Source organism: Pseudopipra pipra, chromosome 10 (genome assembly GCF_036250125.1).
Source record: "Pseudopipra pipra isolate bDixPip1 chromosome 10, bDixPip1.hap1, whole genome shotgun sequence".
NCBI lineage: Eukaryota > Metazoa > Chordata > Aves > Passeriformes > Pipridae > Pseudopipra > Pseudopipra pipra.
Genome location: NC_087558.1, coordinates 5,744,083 through 5,755,151, shown reverse-complemented (window position 1 = coordinate 5,755,151; position 11,069 = coordinate 5,744,083). Strand labels below are relative to the sequence as shown.

General features: G+C 35.7%; 1 protein-coding gene and 1 long non-coding RNA gene across 10 annotated transcripts in view; one reads left to right on the top strand and one right to left on the bottom strand.

Annotated features, from left to right (window-relative positions):
* Window positions 1-374: 374 nt before the first annotated feature.
* Window positions 375-11,069, bottom strand: part of NLGN1 (neuroligin 1) — a 435,650-nt gene continuing 424,955 nt past the window's right edge. For all 9 annotated transcript variants that reach the window (XM_064665869.1, XM_064665866.1, XM_064665868.1 and 6 more), the window contains 2 exons: window positions 5,634-6,423; window positions 375-4,640 (listed from right to left, as the gene is read on the bottom strand). In XM_064665869.1, the coding sequence (XP_064521939.1) occupies window positions 3,818-4,640; window positions 5,634-6,423 (1,613 nt within the window). In that variant the 3' untranslated portion in view covers window positions 375-3,817. The remainder of the gene's footprint in view (window positions 4,641-5,633; window positions 6,424-11,069) is intronic.
* LOC135419476 (uncharacterized) lies at window positions 6,423-10,966 on the top strand. Its single transcript, XR_010433008.1, has 3 exons — window positions 6,423-6,587; window positions 10,266-10,333; window positions 10,914-10,966. It is a non-coding gene; the product is annotated as an uncharacterized LOC135419476 (long non-coding RNA).

Here is an 11,069-nt window from a genome sequence, read left to right as displayed (position 1 = left end):
CACAGGAAAAAAACAGCAACTTCCAAACATCAAAGGTATGCCATGATGTTTGACAGCTTCTTATGAAGTCAGCTGTTTCATCTCCTGGTGAAGGTGGCAACAGAAATTCCAACACCTCCTGTGCAGTGGTGTCTTTAAAGCTGTAACATGTTTATTTGTTAGACCCCTATTCATCTGTTTTTCAGGATGTTTGAGTAACACAAATATCCAATAATTAAAAGACTCGTGACATAGGAATCCATGTTTAGTACAGATAACAAAAACAACTACATTTTCCAATGGGAGATTATATTCAGGAAGTTCTCCCATGCCTTCCAAGTCTTCCATGTGTGGAGAATACCAGGTACAACCAACTGAGATACCATTGAGAGAAATGTGTTTTTATCGGTTTTATTTCTCCTAGAAATGTCAGCACAGCACATTATATTGCCTGTAATTTTAATAGATAAACGAGACAATGATTCCATTGTTTGGTTTTTTTTTTCTCAAAATGGTAGAATACATTTTCTTAAAAAGGTCTGCAAACATATTTACAAAAGTGTGAAAGCAATAAATGCAGGCTTTTTTATATTTTTACTGAACTTCCAAAGACTGACTGATATCCTAATTTTATTGGAAATCTGGTCCAAGGATGATACAAGAAATTAAATATCACACTCAGTTTTGCTTTTTTGTAGGATACTGTGGAAAACAAATCAAACAGATAAATATTTTGAAAATAACAAACTTATATTCCATGAGGCATAATGAAGAGATTCCAAAACCATTTCCTATATTTTCATTTCAGTGTTAAAACATCTCTTGATCTTTCTTAAAGTTGCATTAAAATGTGGGACACCATCTTACTTTTGGAAAGCCAGCTGCTGTAATGTCATTATAAAGTAGCCACTAAAATATCATTCACAGTATCTGCATCACAGGAATGGACTTTTTTCCTCCAAGCAGGAGTGACAGAATTTGTGATGTTGCTTTCATCTTTCACATTTTAAATACTATTGGCTGACAGAAATAAAGTGTAGTGTCATGCTTGGTTTACCTAAATCATTTATTTTGTAACTAATAAAAGTAAACAATTACCAGATACTGTATATAGAGAGATATATAGATATATGGCCACAAATAAACTATAGTAGAAAGTTATTTTGGTTTTGATAAAGTTAAGAAAAGCACATAAAATCATATTTCATTAATATCTTGTTTTATGGCCATCAATGTTTTTGTATTTTTTTGTTTTGTTTCATCAACATAGCAAAATACAATCTTCTTATTAAACAATAATTATCAGATGGCAAACAATTCTTTTTATTGGTTTACATTGGCAGGTCACAGTCTAAAAGCACAACCACATCAGGCAGAAATTGCACACAGACCGCTCTGGATTTTGAAGACTATTTTTTATGCTTCTACAAAAAGACCTCAATTTAAAACTGGGGACTGTAACAAGTACTAATTAAGTACATGGGTTTCTTTTTCTTTTTCTTTTTTTTTCTTTAATAGGTAAATTAAATAACTGAAATTGCAGAACTTTATTTTCATTTCAGCTCGATTTTTAATGTCTGTGCTCCATGTTAACAAACACGCTCTGAACTACCCAGCAATCTTTTATAAAAGTTCAATCACCCAAATAATACCCAGGTGATTTTTTTTTTTCCCTATCCTGGAATACTGCAGATTTATTTCAATTAGGCCTGTTCCTTGGCTTTTTTTTTTTGTGTTGATATTGCATTTTTAACTCATTCCTGAAGTCTAGGGGAGTTTTACATGTGATATTATGACACCATACAGTCACAATGTCAATATTTCTGTAAGAAATGGTTGTAGGTGGGGTTGGCCAATAAATATGCAGTTGTACTAGTTGTAGAAGGCATTTTCATGTCTTCAAGAACCAGACTGGTCTTAAGATATTACTCTTTATTTGAGACAGTTACCATTACTTCATTAAAAAATGACAAAACAGCAATAAACATTTTAGCTCTTTAATGAGCAAAGATCAGGTCTCTTAACATTGGAATAATATTCGTTATCCAGATTATCTTTATTTCACTCAGTGACCAGTAATATGGCCAAGAAATACAAAGTAATTTTCCATCAAGTAGTATACAATTTTTGTGTGTAATAAGCTTTCATTCTTGAAAAAGAGTAACTGAAAAGAAATGTTTCTGTTACTGCAGTTAGTTTGTCAGAGAAAGTTCTTCGCATTATCTTACAAACTATCAAAATTGCTAGTAATTTGAAAAAATGTAAAAAAAAATCACATAACTTTAGTCTAATAGAAATATAGTACACGTAAGAGAGAAAGTATTTATCAGGGATGTGCTCTTAAGTCCATCTCAATTATTTCTTTTATATAAATGTACATCTGATTACATATACAAACATTTTGAAAGGACCGTGGTATAGAATTACTGGAAAGCAACAGGGGAATGAAAAATTTCTTGTGATTTTAGAACATTCACTTCAAATCACACAAACATATGTAGTATTCAGATTTTTAAATTTCCAGTTGTTGGCTCTCTCCCCATTCTTACATACCCTCTTTTTCTACACTCTTGCCATCTGGTCTAGAGAATTCATTGGAATGGAAAAGCTAATGTATAGCAAAAAGGGAATTAACATTATTTTAAAGTATTATAAGTAAACTTTGTAACATGCAACATGAGTTGAAACAATAAACTGAAACGTGTAATCAGAGCTATAATATTGGGGCATTTTTATATGGCAAAATGTTGTTGCAATTTAATTTTTGGACACACTTTTCCTTATCAATTTGAACTAAATATATCATAACTAAATCACAGCAAATTATAAATCCTTCTTCAAAGGAGATTCCATTAAAGTTGTAGTTATTTTAAAGTTAGAAATTATTTAGGTGGAAAGGAAAAAAAAAGTTAATAATACACATTTTTTGTCTGGGATTCATATCAGTGAGGGTCCACCATTTTTTACTTAGAATGCCATAAATACCTTTAAGAACTGTTGCAATTCCTTTTCTTTCTGAAGCTACCATGAAATATTTTACTGTAATTACTTTTGCCCCTTTAAAAAAACTTCTTTAGGTTGTGCCAATTGATGGAGAAAGCTTCTATTAAAAACTCCAATGGGATGAGAAGAATTTTAATTACGGCTTAATCAGCAGCACAGCCACCAAGCATATAAATTATCATGCACATCGTGCTAAAAATATCCAGTTTCCTTTATTCCCACAACTTTTATACTGACAGCACTTATGTGATAATGTTGTACCTGCCAGGCTGTAAAACTTCTTTGACTGGCAGATTTCAGCATGAGCCCCTTTCTAAGGCCTTAACAGCATTGGTGCTTTGTGTACTTATTCAAATATGTAAATATGGTCTACACAAGAAAACAGGTCCAAATAAAAATTGGTGAAAATTATCTGACATTCCATTAGTGTGTCCCTTGTGCATATTTATAGGTTTTTAAAATTTTCAGTCATTGTTCTTTCCTGTTTGTGTTGCACATGCCTAATTCCATTATGTAACTTAAATCTTCAAAAAATTAATACTTGAATGTGAATGAAAAAGTATCATTCAGGACAACTGCTTCAAGCAATTGCAAACAGTTGGTCGTTTTGTTTTTTGTTTGTTTTTTTTTCTTTTGTTTTGTTTGTTTCGTAAGTTCATTTGATATATGTACAATTCATTTTTTCCAAAACCCCAAAAGTTCTTGATATGTATATTCACATAATATTCCTCCATATTTAAATAGTAAGAGTCTTGTAGGTTGAAAGCCAAGTAATCTTCAGTAATATCACCTACTGTAATCCATCAAAAAATAAAGTTTGTTTCGTCTTGTCTGGCTATACCCTGGTTGTTGAGTGTGAATGGGGGTGGGGATGAGGATGGGGCAGAGTGTTGTTCTGTCCTCCGGTGAATGTGTTGAATGTGTGTAGGGGTTGAATCCCTGGTATAGTGTTGGGGATCATTGTGATGGTGTTGGGTGTCATTAAGGGAATATCATCAGGAGACCTTCTCATAGCTAGCGTGTAGTCTGGGGGACAGGCGGTCCTAAGAACCACCTCATGTGGATGGATGGACTCACATTCATGATCCAAGTCAGTGTGCTTCATTTGGAGGGACATTATCTCCTCTTCTTGTGCATGGGTAAGATCATTGGTAGTCGTACGCTGTGGGCTACATCTCCTGTGGACATCGTGTCTCCGCTTGTCCTTTTTGTAGTACAACGCTGCAAAGGCCAAAATGTTCAGGAACAGCAAAGATGCGCCAACCGCAATAGTAACGCTCAATTCTGTGGAATAGTCCCTTTGATCCACTGAAAATGGGCTTGGTTGTTGTTTGGGATCATCTTGTTTGGCTGTAGGAAAGGCTGAAGTAACTGAAACAGAATTTTTCCTTGTTGGTCTGAAAGTATTATCAGTCGATGGCACTTTAGTTGTGGTAGAGGTATACTGTGAAATGTCGTTAAGATTGTGCAGATGAGGTACCAGTTCCAACCAAAGGTTCACTTTATTGGCCCTATAGTGTTCTTTAACTCGTGGTTTTAATCCAATGTGAAGATAGAGTTGGTCTTTCTGGGAATATCTGGTCCATGCTACTTCTTCAAAACGATTTGGTTTTGTATGGATGAATTTTGTATCTTGCGGCACTGGTTGATTTGGGTCACTAAAAAAAAAGAGATATCTCCAATGTTACAAAGCATTTCAAACAGAATTATAAAATTAACATAATTAAGATTTTATACTAAATGTTTAAATCTGCCTTTGGACAGAGCAGAGTGCTATTCCCTAAAATTAGAGGCCTTAATAATCTTGATTAGAAACAGCATTATGCAAATGAACCCTTCTTTTACTCAGATTTCAGCGACTCCCTTAGTTCCCCAAAATGTTACTGTCTCTCTCACACTGAAAACTTGTGCTGCTGAGGGCAGATTGCCATCAGTGTGGTGATGTGGACAAATGATGAGAGACGAGTGTGAGAGGACATTAAGATTTGTTTTTCTTTTTTACCAACATGAAGCTTGTACAGCTCAGCATCTCCTTTCATATGCAGCATCTGTGGCCTTCCAGGGGGGAAAGATCATGGCAGAGCACAACTCAGTGCAACACAAAGTCAAAAATAACAATGGTCAAAGGTAACAAAGTGTTTTGAGCTTCCAGTGAAAGAAGAATTAATAAAAATGACAACACTTTCCAAATGTAAAGTCACATATTTTATGGCCAGAAATGTCAATTTAAGACAAACTGTGCTCTTAAAATAAAATTTATTATATTTGATGCAATATTTGCGTAATTTTGTGTCTCATGGGATGAAAATATCAGCATTGGGATAAAGTCAGTTACTAATGTAACTATATTTAACTATACACATGTGTTAAATGCTTAGTTATAACACCTTTCTGGGGTTCCCATAGTTATATTTGTGTATTTTTAAAAATTTCTTCACACAGAATGTCCGCAAAGATATTTTTCCCTCTTTTTGCCAGAATACGTAAGTGAGCTGAGGGACATTACAATAAACATAAATATCCAACCCAATTCTTAACCTCTTATTCATCCTACAAGTACAGAGACATTCCCAATGCAGATAAACAATGGAAGGCACTGCATCATTCCATCCTGAGTTTGCACACAAGACCATTCATTATCTGGTACTCACCCAGTCTTTGCAAAGTTTGTCCAGTACGTCATCACCACCGCGCTTAGCATGACGTCATTTTTGGAGAAATTACAAGGAAATAATTCAGTAGGACCAATCATGGGGATTCCTAGTACGTAAGGAACCTCATCTCCATGGGCTGCATCTGCCCATGCAGGTACCTGATCTGTCTGGCAATGATGGTAGAAGGCATAGAAGTATGTAGGCGATCCAAAATTTGAGTGAAGATCTGCTGTGGCCACTGCTGGTGCAACCCACTGGTGATCAGTAAACAAAGCCAGCAGTGTTTTCCTTCTGGTCTCAGGATTGTGTCGATCTGCCCAGTCCGTGTACATAAATTTAATAGTTTCCCTCAATATATCTTTGCCTTCCGGGTATCCGTACAAGTTATCGACAAAGTTAGAAACTGCAAAGTCAAAATCACTAGCTGATATGCCATCTTCACTGTCCACGATGTTTTCAACAAATTTTAACCCTTCCCCTTGGTTAACTCCCAACATGATGTCATAGTTGAGGAATTCTCCTTGTTCCATCAGTATCTGAGGATCATCTGGTATCACATCGCCATCAATGACCGGTCCGAAGGCTATGTGGTATCTTGCTGGTTGAATGTCCTGGTCGACAAGTTCTCTATAAGGCTTCTTCTGTAGACATTCTACCAGTTCTACAGTGTCTGACATGTTGCAACCAACTTTTGTAGCCAACATCCTGGCGTATTTTGCAGGCTGAAAACTAACTGCCCAGCTGGAGAGAGCTGTTCCACTTTGAGCTATTGCTCTTTGAAAAAGTCCTGTGGGGAGAAATATTTGAAAACTACTGAAGTGACCTTGAAAGAGCTACAGACTTGAAAGATTCAAAGGAGTTCTTTGAAACAACAGAAAACTTCAACAGGAGAGATACCTGAATCTTAATAGTACTTAAATACAAGGGATATGACTTCTGTTGTACCTACAGGTAATGTGCACAAAATAAATGCAATGTGTGCTGAAGCAAATGATTCTACCTCAATATAGTCCAGCTGAGGAACAGATTTTTGAAAGAAACTCAGGCAGAAAAAAAGAAGTGGCATTACCTTATGTTATGTAGGATAACACTAACAGCTTGAAAGAAATCCCTAAAATTAAAGCAGTTTATAGGTTGGAGGAAAAGCCAACAAGTCTGTGAAATGGGTTGAAGTTGCATGCATACAACAATGTGTTAAATAAACCTAATACACTTCTTTATGTTTTGTTTGGGATTAAACCTGGTTTGAGAGGTGCTTTTGAATTGTCTATAATTTCAAAAGTTTATATTCTGGAGCAACAGATGAGAAGGTACTAGGCAGCTATTAAATTTATGAGTGTCTAAGTCAAAATCCTTTCTTGTAAGGAGCTTTTTAAATGCAGGTTTATATTGATCACACTTACATAAAAAGGGAAATGATATATTTTACACTATTTAGCTTTGTAATTCAGAGATTTAAACATATGTTCATGTATTCTTTTAGAGGAGAGAGAATGATCCAGCACTGCATATAAACTTGCAGTAAATCCCAAAGACTTCAGTGCAATTAATTTGAATTTATGCTGGTTTAACTAGCACTCTGGACCAGGAATTCTACCCACAGAAATAACAAAATATGTTGAAATTGACATTTTTTTTTTTCTTCTCCCTTCTGTAAGCATTTTTAAAACATATCATGGATGAGAGCCTCAGCCCCGATAGTCAATGAATCAATCTAATTTTTTTGCTATTGGATTTAATGTAATCAAAACTCCATCCTTACTGTTCACACTTCTTGTGTGCTCTTTGTGTTGGGGCTTGGACTTTTCCAGTTCCATTTGGGGAGGGTAATTTGGTGTCTGAAAGAGATTATGAGTCTGAACCTTGTGCAAAATAACACTCAGAAACTTAGGCTATATTTAGGTAACTGTGACCTATTCTGGGTTTTTTGTTGGTTTGTGAGTTTGGCTGGTTTGTTTTGTTTTTTTGTTATTTATTTTCATTAAAGTTAATTTCAGGAGTACATATTTTGCACAAATTACTGGAAAATATTTTATACTGGACCCTGCCTCCTATAGTTCACTGTGGATAATAAAAAATGGCTATAGCATTCTATGCTGATTTAAGATATATGGGTCAGAATTTTGTTTGACTTATCCTGATGGACACCTGGAATCATTCCATTGACTCTGGGAGAGTTACTTGATGACTGGAAGTGACATCTGGCCCCACTCACTTAATTTTCCTAAGAATGCATCTTTGTTCCAATGCTTGACGAATAGCTGGATACTCCCACTAAAGGAACTGGAGTGAAAGTGCTCAGCTTACTTCAGAAATGTATTCCAATAATGCACAGGATGGCTTTTACTTTGATAAGTAACACATTTCTGTTGATAGAAAACTTCCATAGCCTCTAAATCCAATCAGAGACATGCTTTCACAGCCTCTACTGCAGCATCAGACCCTGTGCACTCACAAGTTACTTGGAATCTGTTGCTGGCAGGAAACATTTTACAAGCTTCTGAGGAATTTTAAAATCATTCTAGATTGTATTAGATCCAAATCCAAAAGTCTTAAAATAAGATAGGTGTAGAGACTGAAATATGTAAACTCCAGCCTCTCCTAAAATTTATGAGAAGTTATATCTGAGATATTATTTCCTAGCATGATATGAGTAAAAATAAGAATGAACTTGAGCTATAAAACAGCTAAAAATATATTTGCATGTTTATAAGGTCAGATATTGAGCTAGCATAAATCAGCTCAAAGTCAGTGGAATTACCACAGAGGATCCAGGCATTGTAATAAATATAACAAAGTGACAAAGCTGAATTTTAAAAAAAATATGTATTTCATGATACTCCATAATGTGTGGGGGTTTTTTGCATCTTTTGTAAATCTATTTTTATTGCTTTATTAAATATGCCTGAACAAGGACAGAAAGTGTAAGCTAAGTGTAAGAAAATGCTGATATAAACACTATGGCTTGCTAAGTGCTACATAAACATCAAATACAGGATTAAAAAGTGGTCAAGTCCTCTGGCCATAAAGCTTTCTGAGGAAGGGAAACTAAACATCCCTCCTTCTGCTGAAGAATGCTTAGAGAAATATTCCTCCACTCAAACCATGTTGGTGAAAAATGGACAATGTTATGAAAAATTATTTTCATTCTGTCACATAATTCCTGGAAGAAATTTGTACCTCACAGGATGGAGAACTACATTTTTATCTGATAATGTGTATGGTTATTATCTCTTATGGGCTTCAGACTGATGGAAAGAAGATTTAAATGCTCAATGGACCATAGCACTTTGTGACTCCTATTCAAAGCATCACCAAAGTAAATAATAATAATTTGCATATATCCATCTATATTTTCAGAGCACTTTCCGAAGATGGCTGCTGTTCTTTCTGCCCACTTGCAGGTGGGTGGCTAACAAACAGCACCATCTTGAAATACGCTGAAGTCCTCCTCTCAGCTGACAAGGGAATCTTTCAAAGGGAAATGACAGGAGAAAAGAGAGCACCTGAATTTACAGATTATCAAAGAGACTGGTTGATAATCATAGAATCATAGAATGGTTTGGGTTGGAGAGGACCTTAAAGATCTTCTTGTTCCAACTCCCTGCCCTAGGCAGGGACACCTTCCACTATCCCAGGTTGCTCCAAGCCCCGTTCAAGCTGGCCTTGAACACTTCCAGGGATGGGGCAGCCACAGCTTCTCTATCCAGCCTGTGCCAAGGCCTCACCACCCTCACAGGGAAGAATTCTTTCCCTAATATCTGATCTAAATCTGCCCTCAGTCAGTGTGAAGCCATTCACCACTTGTCCTCTTGTAAAAAGTCCTTCTCTAGCTTTCAAATGTGAATGTGAAACAAAATAACATGAAATAAAAGGGGGTTTGGAAATGTTAAAATGTCAGAAAATGTTTAAATACTTGAAATAATTTTTCTTATTTGGAAGTGACCAATTTTTTTTTTTCATGGCAGTTCTAACCACCTCTGAAAGAAACGTAACATGCTTGGGGCTACGGCACATTATTCTGTTTAATCCAAATTAGAAAAAAGCATGAGTTCGCTTTCTCATAAAAGAAATCCTCAAAAATTTACTAACTTCAGTTCCCCTCCCATAGCTCTGCTATGTTGACAATTTGCTGCATCAGTTTCCCCAGACAAATTCTGTCAGAATTCTGGCCATGTGTTGCCACATGACATGGTAACATCTGCTTATAAGAGGCAACACATGACTGTCCAGATACTGCAAATATGGGATTTCTCATTAATGTCATGTTATGTCAAGAGGATCAATATTATCATAATGTAATATTTAGGGGAGGATAAACCAGGTCTCCTCAATCCACCTGAAATGAAACCCTTGATAACAAAGTTGTTTTTGAGGGTTCCGATAAAAGAAGATGGTGCAGTGTGACCCTCCCGTTACCCTGCGATGAAGTAATGCTTACATCTTGTTCTTATAGGTCAGCTTATAAATATCTTCTTTATCTTTAAGTGCAGGTAGTTATGGAACAAAAAAAAAGGAAAAGATTATTTTAAAAATCAAATTGTGGAAATAGACTAAAATTCAGACCACAGTCTTATTTTCCACTTGACTTTTCTTGTAAAACATATATTTTTCTCTCATTTAAAATAGTGTAACGGCATGATCTACAGAATCTGTCACTTCTATTGACCTCAGTGGGATCTGCACCATGACGTTGGGTAAATGCAGCTCTTTTAGTGTCAGTGGAATTACGTTTTTATGACTGGCCAATTAGTCCCCCATGGAGATACAGCAATAGAAATTAGGGGAGGATTATATGCACAGGGCACAGTGTGATGTCCCTGGTAAAATTAAACAATACAGATAAAAATACGTGGAAACAGTGAGACAAAAGTAATGTGATCAATAAGCAAGAGCCATGCAAATGAGAGAAACTGTGTGAAACTGTGGTGCAAAAATCATAGAAAAAAAAATTGGGTGCCTCAAACAGCATGTTTTTAATTTCCTGCTGTCTGCCTCGACTAGAGAGAAAAGGTGTTAGTTATGGAATAGGAAAAAACATATAGAAGAAAATCCATTTGCAACTTGGATGCTTTGACAATTTTGGATCATGCATGCAAAACATTCAACCATTCTTTTATTAGATGACAGCAAGTGAAGTTCATGCAGTTTCAGACAAAAGATTTCTGAACTAGGTACTTGTTTCCTTCACACAAAATAATAGTTTTAAGCATTGCAGCTGTTAGCCTGAAAAGAGAAACTGTGTCGTTTTATTTTTCTTTAAATTCTGCTCCTCAGGAGAAACTAAACACGCCTTTCACGACTGTCTGAATAAAGACGACCTCATCTACCGTGAGCATGACTGACTGGTTTTCCAAAAAGGACACCCTTAGGTAGGAAAGAAAAGAGACAAAAACGATGCACCAAGAAAATGCTGTTCAAAAGTCTGCTATA